The following is a 23,285-nucleotide window of genomic DNA, read 5'->3' on the forward strand; positions in this document are numbered from 1 at the left end:
TGGTAGGACTTCCCAAACCCTTAAAGTCCACTACAGTCCAAAAACCTTAAATAAATTCAAACGATTCATCCTCCCTTGTTCTCTTGGGATAGAGAATTCCAAATACAAGTGTTTTAAGGATTATCTTTGAATATTTTCCATTTGCATTGCAGATACATAAAATATTCTAATATCCCAAACATTTTCCAGTTTTGGTACCGTGGCATATCTCACATGCAGTATTTATGCTCTTTGATTTTATGAACTATTTATCTCACTGCCTACATCGGTACTTTATTCCACTTTGGTTTCTCATAAGAAATATTTTCTCAGAAATATCTGAATTTAATTTTTTTCAGTCCAGGCCACTGATGTAAATTAGAAATGGTAGACATCTCATTCAGCATTCCCTGAATCCCTGCGCAATTTATCAAATACTACATTCTACGCCATGAACATATGTTTAAACATTCCCAGGTCTTAAGATACATTTTCCTGTGTTCCGCTTAATTAATATTTAAAATAAGCCTGCAGCTTTTTAAAAAGGAAATTGGATAAGCCAAAATGACCATCAAACTATTAAACTCAGTTGGAACTCAATTCACATCCATCTCTTTAAAATTTAATTTTTAAATTGTATTCTTTATATTAAAAAAATTATTTGCTTTTGAACATAAATGGCTCTGTCTCAGATCATTTACAGTTTGCAACCGATATCTGAATTTAACACAAAGCATTAATATTGGTTTGGATAGTTCTCAATGATTACAGATTAACGTGAACTTTTATGATAGATTAGGAGTCTTTGATGGATTTCATGGTAGATAACTGTTCTGATGACAATGGGGACAAATTGAGGTATTTCCAAATCCTGTCATCATGCACTATTTGGAGTGAAGAAATTGATGGAACTTCACCAAGGAAAGAAGTATAATAGCTAATTTTGTGAAACCTATGATAAAAAAATGTTAGCCTATATGTTTTATGGTGGGTAGGTTTCATTTTTGCAAAACAAGAACAGAAAATGCTGGAAATACTTAGCAGGTTGGGTAGTATCTGTGGCAAGAGAATCAGAGTCAACGTTTCAGGTTGTTGATGAAGCTCTATCGATAGGTCTCCAAACTGAAACATTGACTCTATTTCTCTTGCCATAGATGCTGCCTGACCTGCAAAGTAATTCCAGCATTTTATCTTGTTTTTGTTTTAGATTTCCAGCATCTGCAGTTTTCTTGATTTTTGTTTCCTTTATGTAAACTTTACATTGGAAGGTTGTGCTACCTACAAATTTATCTTAAATTTAGGGAATACTAGACCAACTGGGACCCGTTGGATCCCTGTCACATGGGAGGCCTGGTCCCCCAACGCAACCCGTTCCCCAACGCAATATTGCACCACTAACCCGTAGCCCCCACGGGAGGCGTGATCCCCAAAGCAATCCATTCCCGAACATAAGATTCAAGCACTCCCTTGCCTTGCTCAGCAGTGGGCTTAAAAAAAATCCAATTCCCCTGCCTGCCGCAGCAGTTCCAATTGCAATACCAATTCACCCTTCCCCTCCTGTTGCTGTGCTGTCCCATTGCAACTTTGTATCGAAGTGTGTTGGAAGCTGGCAGGAAGGATTTTAACAGAAAAAATCTTGTTAAATTTGGCTTTTTAAAACCTTTAATCATCAATAACTTGTGAAATATAGCATCAAATCTTAAGTGAACCCGAGTACGGCATGGAGGGCAAAAATGTGAGTGAGAATATGTAAAAATTTAAGCACTAGCGTGTAGCGTTTAGAGGAAGATACAAAACATACACGCACACACACGCGCACACACACGGTGAGACTTTTATAGGTATATAGATATACTCCAGCTTAATCATTTTACAAATACATCATTTAATCAAAGAGTTGGAATTACTGGTAAGAGTTTAAAAAAAATTTAGCAAATTATGTTTGTCCTAAAGTTATAGAACTGTAAAATCAGAGAAGTTTCAGCGTAGGCATTAGACAACTATTCCAATCTTTTCGTTGACTGTATAGCTCGCAACATCAAAGCTTTTCACTGTAGCTCAGTACACATGACAATATTAAACTAAACTAAACTAAACCATTTTCTGTCCTCTCACCCCTTATTTCTTTCTTATCTAATTCTAACGTTTCCTTTCTCAAGTAAATGACATTGATGATATTCTTCTTCCCATAGATGCTGCCTGACTTGCTAAGTATTTCCAACATTTTTTGTTTTTTGTTATTTATTATAGGTCAGTCTAAAGAAGGGTCCCAACCGAAACATCACCTACCCATATGCACCAAGATGCTGCCTGACCCACTGGGTTACTCCGGCACTGTGTCTTTTTGAGGATATTAAACTTGGGTTGACAACATTATGGTTTATGTCAACATAAAATTTGCTTTAGGCAAGGATGGAAGATTAATGTGGATCTCTCACCCATGGGTCAAGCACAGAGATGATAGAAATTTGGCACCCCTTCCAAAATCACATTACACTAAATGATAGGTTTATCTGAAATGTGACATTAAAGATCTTAAAGATATGGAATTGATATTAAATAGTGAAGCGGACATCCACAAGGGATTGAATGCCTCTTTCTGTATTAACGTTTACTGCGGAAAAGATTGTGGAAGCTAAGGAATTGAGGCAGTTGCGATGTGATATCTGAGGTCAGAAACAAGTGACCAAACACGAGGTAAAAGTGGACAAGGTGGATAAAGATGGAGGACAGACGCCACAGGAGATCCTTCTTCCCTGTGGCTATCAAACTTTACAACTCCTCCCCCTCTGTTGTGGAGTAGACTGAGACTGACTCCCTTCCCCTCCTGCCCCTCCCCCCCCCCCTCCCCCCCTAATCTTTGCACATCCCCTAAGCCTTTCCACTTGTCACTTTAATTTCATGTTTCATGTGCTTTGTGTTTTTTGACTGTTGGCAGATCAATTTCCCTCCTGGGATAAATAAAGTTTTATTGTATCGTAAATCCCCAGGAGGTTAAATCTCCAGGATAGCACATCCCTGGACTCTGTGGTAGGTGAGGTCCTGGGAAGAAATTGCGAAGGTGCATACAAAACTATTTACATAATCTTTAGCCACAGGTGAAGTTCTGTGAGCAGAGGGCGGCAAACATTGTACCGCAATTTAAGAAGGGTAGCAAAGACAAGTGGGGAAATACAAGATAGACACAAAAAGCTGGAGTAACTCAGAGGGTCAGACAGCATCACTGGAGAGAAGCAATAGGTGCCGTTTCAGGTGGAGACCCTTTTTCAGACTGTTTTTTGTCTTGAAATCCAGGACAGAGAGCATGATGTCGGTGGTTGGAAAATACTTGGAGGGGATCCTGAGGGACAGGTTATACCAGTATTTAGATCGGCATGGACAGATTAGAGATGGCCTGCATGTCTCAGTATGTGGGAAATCATGTCCCAACAATCTGACAGAGATATTTGAAAAGGTTTACAAGAGTGATGAGGTTTATGAGCATAGAGTGAGAGGAGAGAGATTTAAGAGATGCCTCAGGAGCAATTTCTGTCACTCAGTCTGTATCTGGAATGAAGAAACAAAGAACTGCAAACAAAATGTGCAAGAAGGAACTGCAGATGATAGTTTACACCAAACATAGGCACAAAAAAGCTGGAGTCACAGTATCTCTGGAGAGAAGGAATAGGTGATGTTTTGTGTCGAGACCCTTCTTCAGATGCTGGTTTATACGAAAAATAGACACAAAGTGCTGGATTACTCAGCGAGTCAAGTGGCATATCTGAAGGAAAAACAGGTGGCATTGAGTTGGGGGAGAGAGAGACAGAGAGACAGAGAGAGACAGAGACAAGAGAGAGAGAGAGAGAGAGAGAGAGAGAGATAGAGAGTGTTTGTGTGTGTGTGTGTGTGTGTGGTGTGTGTGGTGTGTGTGTGGTGTGTGTGTGGTGTGTGTGTGGTGTGTGTGTGTGTGGGGTGTGTGTGTGTGTGGGGCGTGTGTGTGTGTGTGGGGTGTGTGTGGGTTGTGTGTGGTGTGTGTGTGTGTGGTGTGTGTGGTGTGTGGGGTGTGTGTGTGTGGTGTGTGGGGTGTGTGTGTGGGGTGTGTGTGGTGTGTGTGGGGCGTGTGTGTGTGTGTGTGTGTGTGGGGTGTGTGGGGTGTGTGTGTGGGGTGTGTGTGTGTGGTGTGTGGGGTGTGTGTGTGTGGGGTGTGTGTGTGGGGTGGGTGTGGGTGGGTGGGTGTGTGTGTGTGTGTGGGGTGTGTGTGTGTGGTGTGTGTGTGTTTGTGTGTGTGGTGTGTGTGTGGGGGGTGGGGTTTGGTGTGGTTGTGTGTGGGGTGTGGGTGGCGTGGTGTGGTGGTTGTGTGTGTGTGTGTGTGTGGGTGTGTGGTGTGTGTGGTGTGGTGTGGGTGTGTGGTGGTGGTGTGGTGTGTGTTTGTGTGTGTGTGGTGTGGGGTGTGTGTGTGGGTGTGCGTGGGTGTGGTGTGTGTGTGGTGTGGTGTGTGTGTGTGGGGTGTGTGTGTGGGGTGTGGGGTGTGTGGGGTGGGGGTGTGTGTGTGGGTGGTGGGTGTGGGGTGTTGGTGTGTGTGTGTGTGGGGTGTGTGGTGTGTGTGTGTGGGGTGTGTGTGTGGGGTGTGTGTGTGTGTGTGTGGGGGGTGTGTGTGTGGGGTGAGTGTGGGGTGTGGTGTGTGGTGTGTGTGTGTGTGTGTGTGTGTTTGTGTGTGTGGGTGTGTGTGTGCGTGTGTGTGCGTGTGTGCGTGTGTGTGCGTGTGTGTGCGTGTGTGTGTGTGCACGCATGAGGGATTGTGAAAGCTAGCAAGCCGGGACCCATGTGAGTGTGAAATATTTTCTGCCTTCATTTAGAACCTGCAGTAAATTCTTTGCAACCTGCTTGACTGGACTTGATCGCTCAGGACTATTGGGGGTAGTTGTTACAGGTAAAACATTAACACAGCACAGACCTTCCTCAGGCATGTAATTTAAATACCAACAGACTAACATCGCTGTTCATTGGATGCCTTTCTCCATCACACCCACAAGCTAGAAGGTATTTCTGCACAAACCTATTCACCCAAAGAAACACAAAACCGATTCAGCAGGTGACAGGTAAATAACTTTTTTCCTATTGTTCTTCTGCTTTATCAATCGGTATAGGTAGTGGGGTTAAAAGAATCAAACTAATGAAATTCAGATAGTGCTGGATTACTCAGTGAGTCAAGTGGCATATCTGAAGGAAAAACAGGTGGCATTTTGAGTTGGGGGAGAGAGAGACAGAGAGACAGAGAGAGACAGAGACAAGAGAGAGAGAGAGAGAGAGAGAGAGAGATAGAGAGTGTTTGTGTGTGTGTGTAGTGTGTGTGGTGTGTGTGTGGTGTGTGTGTGGTGTGTGTGTGTGTGTGGGGTGTGTGTGTGTTCCCAGCTCTCCTTCTAGTCCTACTGTCTCCGCCTCTTCCTGGCTCTAGTTATAAGCCAGAAAATGATGCAAACCATGATTTGGAAGAGAAGGCGGTTGGGGTAAGTACAACCATCAGGGAAGTGGTATGGAGCAAATTTGTCGGAGCTGGTATGTCTTGTACTTAGCTGGATGGACTTAGGGGAACTGGCAAATGAAATGGCTGATTAATTGGTTTTACTTTTCTAAAATTCCCAGATTTGGGGAAGGCAAGCAAAAAGCAAAAACATATCTATAATGGTTAACATCTGTCAACGGGAAATGGTGGAAGCCATTACATAAAACATTGTAGAGGAGGACATTGAAAAATTCAAGATCATTTGTCAACAAGATTATGAGAAAGTGAAACATGTTTGATCAATTTTACTGATGTTTGAAGAAGTAACTCGTGGCTTGGATAAAGAGGAACTGATGGATGTGGTATATTACGATTGCAGAGGACGTTTGATAAGATGCTGCATTAAAGTTATTATAGATAATAAAAGCTCATGGTGTAGCCATTGATATATTCATGTGGATAGAATAATGACTTGCTGACAGAAATCAGGGAAGTGTGAATGGGTCCTTCTCTGGATGCAGTGATTTAATAGTGGTGCACCATAGGAATTGAAGCAGGTCCTTCAATTTACACAATTTAATAAAGACGCTAAAACGTACGTCTGCAAAGTTTAAGATGCAGTTAGTTAGGAAATTCCATTCTGGAGAGGACATAAGGGGACCACAAAGGGATAAGGATAGGTTAAATGAATGAGCAAAGATCTGGCAAATGGAGAATAATGTGAGATAATGTCTAATTTGGCAGAAAATAATTTAAAAAAATAGCATCAGCTTACAACCCAGCGGTGTGAATATTGGTTTCTCTAATTTCAAGTAACCCTTGCATTCCATCTCTCCCCATCCCACCCCCACCCCTAGCCATCCTCCTAGTTTCACTGTTCATATCTCTCTGTTATTACCTCCTCCAGGGCCAACAATAGACCATTGCGGGCTCCTGGGTAATCAGTGCTGGCTCTGATTTGTTCCATACCTTTTCAGACCTCTAGTTTCCCTCTCCCCTGAGTCTGAAGAAGGGCCTCGACCCGTAACGTCACCTATTCCTTTTCTCCAGAGATGCTGCCTGACCCACTGAGTTACTCCAGCATTTGTGTCTATCTTTGGTGTAAACTGGCATCTGCAGTTCCTTCTTACACAAGCATCTTATCTTAATGGTAAGAGATTGCAGAGTTCAGAAAGGGTGTTCTAGTGCATGATTTGCAAAAGGTTAGTATGCAGGTAGAACAAGTATTTAGAAGAAACTCATGCTTATTGGGAGATTAAATTAATGTATTAAAGTAGAAAGCTTATTCTTCACTCATAAAGGGCATTGGTGAAAGTGCTGGAGTACTGAATATAATATTGGAAGCATGTTAATGCAGTGAAATCATATCAGACATGCAACATTCAAGTTGTCTATCAGGATAGGTTGTAAATGCTGGGTATGATTCCACTGGATGTGGAATTTGATTGATAAAGTGGATTAGTTTAATTTAGTTTAGAGATAGGCGTTCACGTCATGCCCCTGTTTCCACCAATCTTTCCACCACTACGCACAAGAAACACAAGAAGCGCAAGGCTCCATTGTATGCAGATGCCGAGAAGTGTGTTCAATTCTGGCTGAACAGTTTCTAATCTTGTGATGTGGACTCGATAAGAAGAAGTTTAGAGAAACAGGCCCTTCGGCCCACCGGGTACGTGCCGACCAGTGATCCCCGCACACTAACACTATCCTACACACACAAGGGACAATTTACAATTATACCAAGCCAATTAACCTACAAACCTGCACGTCCTTAGAATGTGGAAGGATAACGGAGCACCTGGAGAAAACCCACCTTGGTCACGGGGAGAATGTACAAATTCTGCACAGACAACACCCATAGTCAGGATTAAACCCGAGTATGGAGTTGTAATTCAGAAACTCTACTGCTGTGCCATGATCTTATGAAATAATGGAGCAGACATCAGAGGTCATGTGGTCTACTGCTTCTAATTTGAGTGTTGTTATGTTGGACTTGGGAAAATAAACCCATTTGAAAATTCAAAATCTATCAAAATTAATCTTCTGAAGCCTGAAGATGGGTCCCGATCTGAAAGGTTATCTATGAGTCTGAAGATGGATCCCAACCCAAAACATAGTCCGTCCATTCCCACCACAGTTGCTGCCTGACCTGCTAAGTTCCTCCAGCACATTGTGTTTTGCTCAGGTTTCCAGCATCTGCAGTTTCTTGTGTCTCCAATCATCTAATCTTAATATTGTTGTGTTTTAACATCAGATGTATCTATGAGGTCTTTGGAGAAAAAGTGTTTGATGTCCTTTTCTTTCTGAGATCATTTTCTTTTCAGCTGGCAGACTTTTTTCCATTATTTTTATAAACCTTTTACCTTTTGTAGATCATGCACAAGTTTTCAAATTCTCTTCCGGGATGTATACTATCTATATAACTCCATTCAGAAGGTGAGGTTGTCCCAATATGCTTTACAAGCCATTAAATAACTTTGAAATCCAGCCACCTTAGCAAATTCAGCAACATAGGAGCAGGGTAAGGTCACACAAACATAAATGCCATGGCGACCAGATAATTAGTTTTGAGCATTGTTTATTCATTCACAGAATGTAGATATGGCAATGCTTGAATATATTATCTACGTCTAACTACCCTTGAGCTCAGGACACGGTTAAAAATCAGCCACGTTGGTAGATTGAATTCCATAAAGGCCAGACCAAGCGAGTTCCTTTCCCTGGAGGACGTATGTGAACCAGATTGATTGATTGATACGTTATTGTCACGTGTACTTGGTACAGTGAAATTCTTTGTTTTGCATACAGTACACAACTATGCAAGGACTATATAAAGGGCGGCGACAAAGTTACAAAAGTATTCAATATAGTCCCTCTTCCTTACCCCTCCTCACTGGGTCCCTCTTCTCTCAGCGGCCAAAGACAGTTCATAGTTTAGTCTGTATTTTGTAGTGTTCAAGAGCCTGATAGTTGCTGGGAAGAAGCTATTGAATGTGGTGGTCACAGTTGTCTGAATCCAAGACCTTCTACATGATGGTAGGAGTGAGATGAGAACTTGGCCAGGATGGTGTGTGGCTTTAATAATGCTCTGACTGAGACTAGCATCAAATCATGATTTATTTAATAAAATAACAGAAATGTTTCAACTACAGAGTTGTGCCACAGTGGCACGGCAGTGGAGTTGTGGCCTTACAGCCTCAGAGACCCTGCTTCAATCCTAACTACGGGTGCTGTCTGTACGGAGTTTGTACATTCTCCCTGTGACTGCGTGGCTTTTCTCCCTGGATGCTCCGGTTTCCTCCAAAGACGTACAGGTTTGTCCCAAATGTGTCGGATATAACTAGTGAATGGATGATCACTGGTCGGTGGTGACTCGATGGGCTGAAGGGCCTGTTTCCACGCTGTATCTCGGAACTAAACTAAACTACATTTGAAAGTATCAAAAGATCCATGGTCGAGAACTCTGACTGTTAGTACAATATTGTCTGTTAAACCACAAGGCAAATTTCTCTGATCGGTTCGGAATATTCTCGTAACATATTTCAGACAATAAGAGGCTCTAGTTTCATGTGGAAGGAATGAGTCCAAATTCATCAGCGTACCTGTGGTAACTAAATCAAGCAGACATTCTTTGTCTGAGTGCCAGCAGATCATTCAACCATGAAAGGCATCAGAGTTGGCTAAATTCCCTTTTCACCAGATGTCCACAGGCACCTATTCTAACAAGGAAACTAAGGGGGAGCATATGAGAGAAGTTAGATCAATGGAGGCAACACATCAATGTCATCCTATATCAACAATATTCTGTTGCTGTACCACCTCAAGAAGCAGTAACCTGTTAAGGACTGTACACTGTACGTAGGGCGTACACTGGCCCTATCCCAAAACTCTACCTAAGCTACATTGACGACTGCATCGGTGTTACCTCCGGCACCCATGCAGAACTCACTGATTTCATCAACTTCACGACTAATTTCCATCCTGTACTCAAATTCACTTGGACCATATTCAACATCTCCCTACCGTTTCTAGATCTCACTGCCTCCATCACAGGAGACAGACTATTGACTGACACCTATTACAAACCCACTGATTCCCATAGCTATCTAGACTACACTTCTCCCCACCCTGCTTCCTGTCTATCCCCTACTTCAAATTCCCCGCCTACGCCGTATTTGCGCCCAGGATGAGGTTTTCCAGCCGAGGTCATCGGAGATGTCCTCATTTTTTAGGGATCGGGGCTCCCCTCTTCCTTTATAGACGAGGCTCTCACTAGGGTCTCCTCGATATCCCGCAGCTCCACTCAGGCTCCCCCTCCCCTATTCATAACAAGGACAAAGTCACCCTTTTCCTCACCTTCCACCCCATTAGCCTTTCCAACATTTTCGCCACCTCCAACGGAATCCCACTACTGGCCACATCTTCGTGTCTCCGCCCCTTTCTGCTTTCCGCAGAGACTGTTCCCTCCACAACTCCCTGGTCAACACATCCCTTCCCACCCAAACCACCCCCTCCACAGGTATTTTCCCCTGCAACCACAGGAAATGCAACACCTGCCCCTTTACCTCCCCCCTCGACTCCATCCAAGGACCCCGACAGTATTTTCAGGTGAGGCAGAGGTTCACCTGCACCACCTCCAATCTCATCTTCTCTATCTGCTGTTCCAGGTGTCAACTCCGAGAACAAGTGCAGGTATGGCAATCGTTTCACTGAACACCTCCACTCAGTCCGTCATAACCTACCTGTTCTCCCGGTTGCTCAGCACTTTAACTCCCCCTCCCATTCCCTTTCTGTCCTGAGCCTCCTCCATTGGCAGAGTGAGGCCCAGCGCAAATTGGAGGAACAGCACCTCATATTTCCCTTGGGTAGCTTACACCCTAGCAGTATGAGCATTGACTTCTCTAACTTCAATTAACCCGTGCTTTTCGTCTCTCTCCATCCCCTCCCCCATCCTAGTTCCCCCACCAGTCTTACTGTCTCCGACTACATTCTATCTCTGTCCCGCCCACTCCCCTGACATCAGTCTGAAGAAGGGTCTCGACCCGAAACGTCACCCATTTCTTCTCTCCAGAGATGCTGCTTGTCCCGCTGAGTTACTCCAGCATTTTGTGTCAACCTGTTAAGGACCTTGGCTTAACTAAATTTGGAATCTCTCATGAGCCGCTTTAAATCAAATAAGTAAAAACAATTTATTAAAATTTAACTAAATGTTTTTGTGGACTTTTGTCTCCAATAAAAAGGCACCGTCTCTTCCCAGCCAATATCTTTCATCCAACTTGTGAACCCCCCCCGCCGGTCGTAGGGAAGAACATAAGTTTAGTTTCGTTTAGAGATGCAGCATGGAAACAGGCCCTTTGGCCCTGATCATATTGAATGGCAGTGCTGGCTCGAAGGACTGAATGGCCTACTCCTGCACCTATTGTCTATTGTCTTTAGTCCATGCCAACCATCGATCGGCCATTCACACTAGTGATACCACTTTTGCATCCTACTTACTAGGGGCAATGTACATAGGCCAATTAACCTATAAACCCACAGGTCTTTGGGATGTGGGAAGAAACTGGAGCACCTGGAGAAACCCCACACGGTCACAGGAAGAATGTGCAAACCACGCAGGCAGCACCCAAGGTCAGAATCGAACCCGGGTCTCTGGCGCTGTAAAGCGGCCTTTTCACGGGGCGACTTGACGCAAGAGTTAACCAGAGGTTAACATCGTGGGAACCTCGTGCGATAACAGTACGGCAGCATTCGTGGACCACCGTGGACCACCGTAGCGCTAACGGCAGGTAATCGTGTATCTTGGTCACTCGGGAGAAAATTCAAGAAAGTTTGAATTTCTCCAAGAGTGACTTATACACTTGTGGTTGAGCATTGCAACATTATATGGACGTAGTGGCCAGTGCGATATCCGTAATAACTCTTGCGGGTACCGTGGGAACTCCTGCGAACGGTGAACCCGGAAGCTGGACAGAGGGGACAGAAGGTGAGTAAAAAAAGGTGGTCTCAATATCGACAAGGGAACATGTGTCCTTCGAGGACGTCCCACCTAATTGTCATTGTTGGATAATCTTTTTAACAGGAACACTTGCAGAGATGGCTCCCAGAAAATCTCAAAGAAAGGGGGTAAAGCGTGTCAGAGATGTTTTTGCCATGTTGCTCTATTCAGTTTCTATATTGTTTCAGTTTCTATATCTATATTGTTGCTCTATTCAGTTTCCCAGGGGGTCGGGACGGGACTGGAGTTGGGAGGGAAAGGTGGGGGAGTCGAGGGAGAGGAGGGGGAGACAGATGGGGGGTGTCTTCATTTACTGGCGGCGGGTGTCTGTCACTGAAACAGGCAGGTGAGATTTCACATCCACCTTGTGTGTGCCTCTCTCTCTCTCTCCCTCCCTCTTACACAGGCTGAGAGACTCTGCCTCTGTGAGTGTACGTCTCTTTCTCCCCCTCTCCCACACACAGTAAGACCGAGGTACTGTGCTCAGTCCATCTGTGTCCAGGGCCAGCGTTAAGCCGATTTGACCGATTGCTCCCAATTGGGCCCCGCGCCTAATGGGGGCCCCGCACTAATGTTCAGTATTTCGTACGGAAATACGAATTCTCTTTGTTAAATAAAGATTTTTTTAAATTCGCCATCCGGATTTTTTTTTAAACGAACATGCATAACAACCGCTGCACGGCCATCATACACAAACGATTTGTTAACTAGTGCTGTTAGCACTTCTTAACGGTAAGTAGTTAACACCTTGTTATGCGATGTCATGAATCTGCATCTATCCACATTCCTCAGTAAATGTTATAGTGTTTTGAACAAGTATTAATGACGCCGTGTTCAAAAGGGAACTGCAGATGCTGGAATATCGAAGGTACACAAAATTGCTGGGGAAACTCAGCGGGTGCAGCAGCATCTATGGAGCGAAGGAAATAGGCGACGTTTCGGGCCGAAACCCTTCTTCAGACTCATTTAATGACGCCGTGTTCCTTTGAATAAAATTCACGCGGTGTCATTAATACTTGTTTAAAACACAATTACATTACTGAGGAATGTAGATCGATGACACGTTGAGAATTTCATTTAACTCACCATCATGAGTGAGGGCCCCGGACCGCGAGAAGGGGCTTCTTCCTGGTGTGCAGGTTAGTCATTCACCTACCGACCCACGTTGTGTCTCTCTGTCTTTTGCTCACTCCCTCCCTCCCTCTTTCTCTCGCGCTCTCTCTCCCGCTCCCCGTCTCGTCTCTCTCTAGCTCTCCTACTCCCTCTCTATCACCCTGTCCCCTCAGCATTCCCGGAATCATTGATGTTTAGCGGTAGACAAAAATGCTGGAGAAACTCAGCTGGTGAGGCATTCGCCTGGCCCGCTGAGTTCCTCCAGCACTCTGTGTTTTTTGTTTGGCTCTGAAGTTGAAGGTGGCTCAGCGGGACGGGCAGCGGCTCTGGGGAGAGGGTTGTGTTTCTGGTCGAGACCCTTCTTCAGACAATCACAAGTACTCTCACCGACGCGAGTTCAGTTCGGTCTGAAGAAGGGTCTTCTCTCCAGAGTCGCTGCGCTGCCTGTCTGCTGAGTTACTCCAGCTTTATGTCTATCTTCAATTTCAGAGAAATACAATTTCTCACGGGGGGCTTATAACGTCTCTAAACCCCTCTGGGACCCTCTGAACACCTCTAAACCCCCTCTAGCCCCCCTATTTCCCTCTATTCCCCTCTAAACAATTGTAAACACACCTGAACCCATCTGAAGCCCTCTAAACATCTCTAAACCGTTTAAACCCCCTAAGGCCGGCCATGCACGCACACACACAGACGCATACACACAAACACACACACTCAGTCACACAGACACAGAGACACAATCGCATACACTCATAAACACACACACACACACACATTCAATCTTTCAAAGTGCCGCTCATTTTATTAGATGTGTGACACTTTCATATAGTTTTTCAAAATTTTAGTATATGAAGCATTTAATGTTTTTTTTGGTTAAAGACGAGCATACTACACGAAATATAAACATACATAAATTTTTACTTTTCTAGAGTAGGGGCCCCGCCATCAATTTTCTAATTGGGCCCCGCAATTCCTAGCACCGGCCCTGTCTGTGTCTCCCACATACACAGTAAAACATGTCTCCAAATGAGCCAATTCAACCAAGGGAGGATATTTATAGTGTGTGAAAAAAAAAGTTACATCATTTGTGTCACGTGTAGTTCACGATGTTCATTCAAGATTTAACGCGAAAGCTCGGGAGACGGACAAGTCACTCGCACAAATAACAGAAATGCCGAGTACCGTGGGAACTCTTTATCTACCCCCCGTTATATCGTGCGAGACTCGTGCTGGACCACGACCACTTCACTCTGGTGACATCTTGCGTCAACTCGCCCCGTGAAAAAGCCCCATCACAGTTGGGAAGAAACTGTCCCTGAATCTGGAGGTGTGCGTTTTCACACTTCTGTACCTCTTGCCTGATGTGACGTTTCGGGTTGAGACCCTTCTGCAAAATGAAGGTCTCGAACCGAAACGTCACCTATTCCTTTTCTCCAGAGATGCTGTCCATTGAGTTACTCCAGCATTTTGTACCTATCTTCGGTTTAAACTAACATCTGCAGTTCCTTCCCATACATTATTCTTGTAATCATTGTATTGAAGAACAGGTTTGTTGTGTTTTCCATTAGAATCCTGAATAAACCTTTTGAGTGAAAATGAAGATTGCTGCATTTAATATCCGGAAATTGGGAATGGATAAAATCTCCAAACCAGAAGTGGTCGCTTCAATCGTCACGGTGAGTATCCATGTATTTTGATGTTGTAAATTAGGTTTTGGTTGAGGTTTATTATTGTCACGTGCACCGAGGTACAGTGAAAAGCACGGCTTTGCTTGCTATCCAGTCAAATCAGCTAGCACTACACATAATTACAATCAAGCCAAACTCAATAGGTAGAGTGAAGGGAAAGATACAGAATGCAGGCTATAGTTCTTAGCATTTGCTCTGCTATGCATGCTTGAATGAAGAGGTCATGTTTCCGAGAGAATGACAGTTTCAGGGAGAAAGAACAATGTCTGCAATGCGATAGAGGTGAATTGGACAGTATCCTATGTTTTCCCAGGATGGAAAAATCAAATACTAGAGAGCACAGCTTAAGGTGGTAGGGGCAACGTTTAACGGAGATGCACGGGGCAAGATTTTTAAACAGAGTACAGGGAGTGCCTGGAATGTTTTCTGTGTGTAATAGATTCATGTTCGGATATGCTCTCTGAGGGTGTGAAAATATTTGTGACTGTTGTAATTTTGTCCCATGGAAACTACGCCCTTGGTGACATTAATTGCATAAACTTTAGGAGGGCATCTGAGGACGTACACACCATTGAAGATAAATGGGGATACTGTGGATAGGGTGAGCTGTTTTAAATACCTGGGAGTCCACATCTCTGAGGATATGACATGGACATCACACGCTGCAGCACTCGTGAGTAAGGCAAGGCAGCGCCTTCACCACCTCAGGCAATTGAGGAAATTCAGAGTGTCTCTGAGGATCCTCCAGTGCTTCTACTCAGCGACTGTGGAAAGCATCTTGTCCGGAAATATCACGATTTGGTTTGGGAACTGCTCTGCCCAGGACAAGAAGGCTCTGCAGAGAGTAGTGCGTTCGGCCGAACGCACTATGGGAACCACACTCGCTCCCCTGCAGGAACTATAGATCAGAAGGTGCAACTCCAGAGCCAACAAGATCACGGGAGACCCCTTCCACCCCAGCAACGGAGTGTTCCAGCTGCTACGGTCAGGCAAACGCCTCCGTTGCCATGCTGTGAGAACGGAGAGGATGAGAAGGAGTTTCTTCCCAGAGGCCATTAGGACTGTAATCTCCTATCTCACCAGGGACTAACTTTACTGGACCATTTCACTGTTGTGGGGTGTCTTTTTAAAATTGCAGTTTATTTCCTTTTTCTTCCCCCCCTCCCACAAATATGTAATATGTGAACATGTGATTCTGTTCCATTCTGTTTGTAGTTTGTTTGTTTGTTTTTGCGCATTTCGCGAGCATTGCCACTTTTCATTTCACTGCACATCTCGTATGTGTATGTGACGAATAAACTTGACTTGACTTGACGTAATTAACTATAGATGTGGAAACAAACAACTGCAGATGCTGGTTTATACCAGAGATAGACACAAAGTGCTGGAGCAATTCAGCAGATAAGGCAGTATCCCTGGTGAAAAAGGATGGGTGACGTTTCGGGTGAAACCTGTACGGTGTTTCGGGATTATGCCCTAAACATCACCGATCCTATATCTCCAGAGATGCTGCCAGCGCTGCTGAGTTATTGCATGACTTTGTGTCTATCATAAGTGATTAATTATGTTGGAATAAAAGATTGCTATGTTATTGCCAGAACTTGATATCTGATGTTATCCAGTCCTCTTTTGGAATTCAGCCAGTATTCACACCCATTTTACATAATTAGATTAGATTAGATTAGATTTGTTTTATTGTCATTCAGACCTTTTGGTCTGAACGAAATTTTGTTTCCCTGCAGTCATACATATAATTTTAAAAATGACAAAAACACACAATCAACACAAATTTAACATCCACCACAGTGAGTTCACCAAACACCTCCTCACTGTGGTGGAAGGCAAAATCTTAAAGTCTCTGTCTCTCCCCTCTTTGTTCTCCCTCTGCGCTGAGGCCACGGTTCAAACTCCGCGGGTGGTCGCTGCCTCCGCCACAGCTCCGAGGCCGAGTCGGGTCTCCGCTGCCGCTGCCTCCGCCACAGCTTCGGGGCCGAGTCAGGTCTCCGCCGCCTCCGCCACAGCTTTGGGGCCGAGTCGGGTCTCCGCTACCGCTGCCGCTGCCGCTGCCGCCGCCACGGCTCCAGGACCGAGCCGGGTCTCCGCTGCTGCTGCCGCCGCTACAGCTCCAGGGCCGAGTCGGGTCTCCGCTGCCGCTGCTGCTGCCGCCACCGCCACAGCTTCGGGGCCAAGTCGGGTCTCCGCTACCGCAGCTGCCACCGCTACAGCTTTGGGGCCGAGTCGGGTCTCCGCTGCCGCTGCTGCTGCCGCCACCGCCACAGCTTCGGGGCCGAGTCGGGTCTCCGCTGCTGCTGCTGCCGCCGCTACAGCTCCGGGGCCGAGTCGGGTCTCTGCCGCTGCTGCCGCTGCTACAGCTCCGATGCCGCCAGCTCCGCCATTAGGCCTCGGCGCAGACGGAGACGGGGATGGGGAATACGACCGAAGAAAAAGTCGCATCCCCCGAAGGAAGAGACCAAAGCATGTTTCTCCCACCCCACCCACACACATCCACAACTTAATAAAACAAAATTAACTAAAACATGACAAGGAACAAAACAAAAGAAAAAAAACAGACGGACTGCAGGTGGGCCGCAGCTGTTAAGCCAGCACCGCCGTTTATGCAACATAATTGATTTTTTCCCCTGATTATTTGAAACATAGAAAATAGGTGCAGGAGTAGGCCTTTCAGCCTTTCGAGCCTTCACCGCCATTCAATATGATCATGGCTGATAATCCAACTCAGTATCCTGTACCTGCCTTCTCTCCATACCCCCTGATCCCTCTAGCCACAAGGGCCACATCTAACTCCGTCTTAAATATAGCCAATGAACTGGCCTCAACTACTTTCTGTGGCAGAGAATTCCACAGATTCATGTGTGAATTTTATTTTTCTCATCTCGGTCCTAAAAGACTACCCCCTTATCCTTAAACTGTGACCCCTTGTTCTGGACTTCCCCAACATCGGGAACAATCTTCCTGCATCTAGCCTGTCCAACCCCTTAAGAATGTTGTACGTTTCTATAAGATCCCCCCTCAATCTTCTAAATTCTAGCGAGTACAAGCCGAGTCTATCCAGTCTTTCTTCATATGAAAGTCCTGCCATCCCAGGAATCAGTCTGGTGAACCTTCTCTGTACTCCCTCAATGTAATGATCATATTGAATGGCAATGCAGGCTCGAAGGGCCGAGTGGCCTACTCCTGCACCTATTTTCTATGTTTCAATGTTTCTATGATGCTATGAGAATGCAGGGTGACTTGGACAGGTTGGGGGAGTGGGCAGATGCATGGCAGATGACGTTTAATGTGGATAAATGTGAGGTTATCCACTTTGGTAGCAAAAACAGGAAGGCAGATTACTATCTAAATGGCGTCAAGTTGGGAAAAGGGGAAGTACCACGGGATCTGGGGGTCCTTGTACATCAGTCTATGAAAGTAAGCATGCAGGTACAGCAGGCAGTGAAGAAAGCAAATGGCATGTTGGCCTTTATAACAAGAGGAATCGAATATAGGAGCAAAGAGGTCATCTGCAGTTGTACAGAACCCTAGTGAGACCACACCTGGAGTATTGTGTGCAGTTTTGGTCCCCTAATTTGAGAAAGGACAGTCTTGCTATTGAGGGAGTGCAGCAGAGGTTTACAAGGTTAATTCCCGGGATGGCGGGACTGTCATATACTGAGAGAATGGAGCAGCTGGGCTTGTACACTCTGGAGTTTAGAAGGATGAGAGGAGATCTCATTGCAACATGTAAGATTGTTAAGGGCTTGGACACACTAGAGGCAGGAAACATGTTCCCGATGTTGGGGGAGTCCAGAACCAGGGGCCACAGTTTAAGAATAAGGAGTAAGCCATTTAGAACAGAGACGAGGAAACACTTTTTCTAACTGGTGAGTCTGTGGAATTCTCTGCCTCAGAGGGCGGTGGAGACACGTTCTCTGGATGCTTTCAAGAGAGAGCTAGATAGGGGTCTTAAAAATAGCGGTCAGGGGATTATGGGGAGAAGGCAGGAACGGGGTACTGATTGGGGATGATCAGCCATTGAATAGCTGGCTCGAAGGGTCAAATGGCCTACTCCTGCACCTATTGCCTATTGTCTATTGTCTATAAGTTCAAGATAAGTATGACCCAGTGTATACCTGTATGAGAGAGCTCACAGCAGACTGTCGTTGGCTTGGTGGTCGAGAAATAAGTGCAGGTTTAGAGACACTGGTACATGTAAGCATAGAACCACGGCCCCTAGCAGTGGAGAAGAAGGAATGCATGGATATAGGCTTCCCCAACATCGGGAATAATCTTCCTGCATCTAGCCTGTCCAACCCCTTAAGAATTTTGTACGTTTCTATAAGATCCCCCCTCAATCTTCTAAATTCTAGCGAGTACAAGCCGAGTCTATCCAGTCTTTCTTCATATGAAAGTCCTGACGTCCCAGGAGTCAGTCTGGTGAACCTTCTCTGTACTCCCTCTATGGCAAGAAGGTCTTTCCTCCGATTAGGAGACCAAAACTGTATGCAATATTCCAGGCGTGGTCAACTGCAGTAGAACCTCCCTGCTCCTATACTCCAGTATAACCTCCCTGCAGTAGAGTGCAGTAAACTGCAGTAGAACCTCCCTGCTCTCATCCTCCTCATAGTTCACACTGCCACCCAGCTTTGTGTCATCTGCAAATTTGCTAATGTTACTTTGAATCCCTTCACCCAAATCATTGATGTATATTGTAAATAGCTGCGGTCCCAGCACCGAGCCTTGTGGTACCCCACTAGACACTGCCTGCCATTCTGAAAGGGACCCGTTAATCCCTACTCTTTGTTTCCTGTTTGCCAACCACTTCTCTATCCATGTCAGCACTCTACCTCCAATACCATGTGCCCTAATTTTGCCCACTAATCTCCTATGTGGGACCTTATCAAATGCTTTCTGGAAGTCCAGGTACACTACATCCACTGGCTCTCCCTTGTCCATTTTCCTAGTTACATCTTCAAAAAATTCCAGACGATTAGTCAAGCACGATTTCCCCTTCATAAATCCATGCTGACTCGGACCGTTCCTGCTACTGCTATCCAAATGTGCGGCTATCACATCTTTTATAATTGACTCCAGCATCTTCCCCACCACTGATGTCAGGCTAACTGGTCTATAATTCCCCGTTTTCTCTCTCCCGCCTTTCTTATAAAGTGGGATAACATTAGCTACCCTCCAATCCACAGGAACTGATCCTGAGTCTATAGAACATTGGAAAATTATCATCAATGGTGATAACTTAGTTTTGTTTATTGCCACATGTACCGAGGTACAGTGATAAGCTTTTGTTGTGTGCTCACCCATCAGCGGAAAGACTACGCGTGATTACAAATTAAGCCATCCACAGTGTACAGAAACATGATAATCTCTCTCCACTCAGTTCTGAGGTACCCACCTGCTTCAAGAAGATCACTATCAAGTGCTGAGGAAAAGCACGATCTAATGCCTTAGCGACTACCATCCAGTGACCTTGACATCCACCATCATGAAGTGCTTTGAGAGGCCAATTATGAAACGCATTAAACCCAGTCTACCAAGCAGCCTTGACCCAATGCATATATTATTGGTATCGACAGCCAAACAAGCAACATGCTTAAGTTTACAAAATCTTTGCCAATCAAGAGTCAAGAGTGTTTGTCATATATACCGACAATGGAACAATGAAATTCTTAAATTACCTTAAGTTTTTGTGACACTAGAATTTTATAAAGATATTCACAACATATGGATAGAACAAATGATATTTTAGCCATTAAATTTCATACTTCTATCTTCTTCATCGGTTGTCCCAGAGATTTGAGGATGATTTGCTTCCGTTCCACCTTTGTAGGTCCTGAGGTGACAGTTCCACCCAATGTTGAGTGGCCTGGAAAGAGTGGCTGTGGAGAGGATGGTTCCACTAGTGGGAGAGTCTAGGACCAGAGGCCATAGCCTCAGAGTAAAAGGACGTACCTTTAGAAAGGAGATGAGGAAAAGAGATGAATTTCATTGTCCTATCTGGGACACATGACATTAACCTCTCTTGACTTGAGGAGGAATTTCTTTAGTCAGAGGGTGGTGAATCTGTGGAATTCGTTGCCACAGAAGGTTGTGGAGGCCAAATAAATTGACATTTTTTAGGTGGAGATTGAGATTCTTGAGTAGTAAGGTTGTCAGGGATTATGGGGAGAAGGTAGGAGAATAACATAACAAACTTTTATTCCAACATAATTAATCACGTATGATAGGCACAAAGTCATGCAGTAACTCAGCAGCTCTGGCAGCATCTCTGGCAGAGATATAGGGTGTAACCCCGAAACATTTCTTGCAAATAAAATCTGAATTATCTCAGGGACATCTCAGGGTAAATAGTTTAGATGTTTTCAATAGTGGGAGAGTCTCAAACAAGGAAAGATAGGTGATATAAGGTCAGGGCCGGCCTTAGGAGGTGCGGGGCCCAATTGGGGTAAGCCCCAGGTTCCCAGCCAAGGTTTGTAGAATCATAGAAATATAATTAAAGTCTATTATAGACTTTATATCTCTATGGTAGAATGTAAAGTAATCAGAATGTGCGCTTAAAAAGTGCATGCGACAATGGACCAAACAGATCTAAGCTACATGTATATACTATACTATATTACTAAAAGTCTGATCTTGACCACTTCCTGTTGTTCTGTATATTGATTTTAGAAAAAACGCTGCCACTTACAGCTGAGATTTTTGGCCATCTTACTCAGAGTCCACCTACGCTGCGCAGGACAAGAGAATTTTTCCCATCGATGAAAAATAAAAGAGTTATTAGTGTTTAAAAAATGTTGAGATTCTCTCTCCTGAAGGCCACGACCCTTCCGGAGGGACTATAAAACCCGTGTTGAGTGCCTCAGTCAGTTTCTGCAAGATGGAGTGGGCGAAAGGGTCACGTCTCTCAGTCTGAGCTGTGAATAACACTGAACACATGTCTACTAAACTGTGAGTGGTTTTACTGACCTGTTAGTGCCCTTAATGTGGTTTTAAAATATAGTTTGGAAATGCTAAAGCTCTGTTGACTTTGGTTTGAAAATGCTAAAGCTGTGTTGCCTAATTAAAGTTGCCTAATTAAAGTTGCCTTAACCATATAACCATATAACAATTACAGCACGGAAACAGGCCATCTCGACCCTTCTAGTCCGTGCCGAACACGTATTCTCCCCTAGTCCCATATACCTGCACTCAGACCATAACCCTCCATTCCTTTCCCGTCCATATAACTATCCAATTTATTTTTAAATGATAAAAAAAAGAACCTGCCTCCACCACCTTCACTGGAAGCTCATTCCACACAGCCACCACTCTCTGAGTAAAGAAGTTCCCCCTCATGTTACCCCTAAACTTCTGTCCCTTCATTCTCAAGTCATGTCCCCTTGTTTGAATCTTCCCTATTCTCAGTGGGAAAAGCTTATCCACGTCAACTCTGTCTATCCCTCTCATCATTTTTAAGACCTCTATCAAGTCCCCCCTTAACCTTCTGCGCTCCAAAGAATAAAGCCCTAACTTGTTCAACCTTTCTCTGTAACTTAGTTGCTGAAACCCAGGCAACATTCTAGTAAATCTCCTCTGTACTCTCTCTATTTTGTTGACATCCTTCCTATAATTAGGCGACCAAAATTGTACCCCATACTCCAGAATTGGCCTCACCAATGCCTTGTACAATTTTAACATTACATCCCAACTTCTATACTCAATGCTCTGATTTATAAAGGCCAGCACACCAAAAGCTTTCTTTACCACCCTATCTACATGAGATTCCACTTTCAGGGAACTGTGCACAGTTATTCCCAGATCCCTCTGTTCACCTGCATTCTTCAATTCCCTACCATTTACCATGTACGTCCTATTTTGATTTGTCCTGCCAAGATGTAGCACCTCACACTTATCAGCATTAAACTCCATCTGCCATCTTTCAGTCCACTCTTGCAACTGGCATAAATCTCTCTGTAGACTTTGAAAATCTACTTCATTATCCACAACCCCACCTATCTTAGTATCATCTGCATACTTACTAATCCAATTTACCACACCATCATCCAGATCATTGATGTACATGACAAACAACAGTGGACCCAACACAGATCCTTGTGGCACCCCACTAGTCACTGGCCTCCAACCTGACAAACAACCATCCACCATTACTCTCTGGCATCTCCCATTCAGCCACTGTTGAATCCATCTTGCTACTCCACCATTAATACCCACCCATTGAACCTTCTTAACCAACCTTCCGTGAGGAACCTTGTCAAAGGCCTTACTGAAGTCCATATATACAACATCCACTGCTTTACCCTCATCAATTTCCCGAGTAACCTCTTCAAAAAATTCAAGAAGATTAGTCAAACATGACCTTCCAGGCACAAATCCATGTTGACTGTTCCTAATCAGACCCTGTTTATCCAGATGCTTATATATATTATCTCTAAGTATCCTTTCCATTAATTTGCCCACCACTGACGTCAAACTAACAGGTCTATAATTGCTAGGTTTACTCTTAGACCCCTTTTTAAACAATGGAACAGCATGCGCAGTACGCCAATCCTCCGGCACTATTCCCGTTTTTAATGACATTTGAAATATTTCTGTCATAGCCCCTGCTATTTCTACACTAACTTCCCTCAATGTCCTAGGGAATATCCTGTCCGGACCTGGAGACTTATCCACTTTTATATTTCTCAAAAGTGTCAGTACTTCCTCTTCTTTGAATCTCATAGTTTCCATAGCTACTCTACTTGTTTCCCTTACCTCACATAATTCAATATCCTTCTCCTTGGTGAATACCGAAGAAAAGAAATTGTTCAATATCTCCCCCATCTCTTTTGGCTCTGCAGATAGCTGTCCACTCTGACTCTCTAATGGACCAATTTTATCCCTCGTTATCCTTTTGCTATTAATATAGCTGTAGAAACCCTTTGGGTTTACTTTCACCTTACTTGCCAAAGCAACCTCATATCTTCTTTTAGCTTTTCTAATTTCTTTCTCAAGATTCTTTTTACATTCTTTATAC

The 23,285-nt window shown here is 44.4% G+C and overlaps 1 protein-coding gene across 3 annotated transcripts in view; it reads left to right on the forward strand.

The window, feature by feature from the left end:
- Positions 1 to 2,915: 2,915 nt before the first annotated feature.
- Positions 2,916 to 23,285, forward strand: part of LOC116983374 (deoxyribonuclease gamma-like) — a 57,957-nt gene continuing 37,587 nt past the window's right edge. Inside the window, exons 1-2 of one of the 3 annotated variants that reach the window (XM_033037102.1) lie at positions 2,916 to 3,040; positions 14,141 to 14,248. In XM_033037102.1, coding sequence (XP_032892993.1) covers positions 14,168 to 14,248 — 81 coding nt within the window. In that variant the 5' untranslated portion in view covers positions 2,916 to 3,040; positions 14,141 to 14,167. Of the gene's footprint in view, positions 3,041 to 4,926; positions 5,058 to 14,140; positions 14,249 to 23,285 lie in introns of those variants that run through there. The other 2 variants (XM_033037103.1, XM_033037101.1) reach the window with 2 other exon arrangements.

Source organism: Amblyraja radiata, chromosome 18 (genome assembly GCF_010909765.2).
Source record: "Amblyraja radiata isolate CabotCenter1 chromosome 18, sAmbRad1.1.pri, whole genome shotgun sequence".
Lineage (NCBI taxonomy): Eukaryota > Metazoa > Chordata > Chondrichthyes > Rajiformes > Rajidae > Amblyraja > Amblyraja radiata.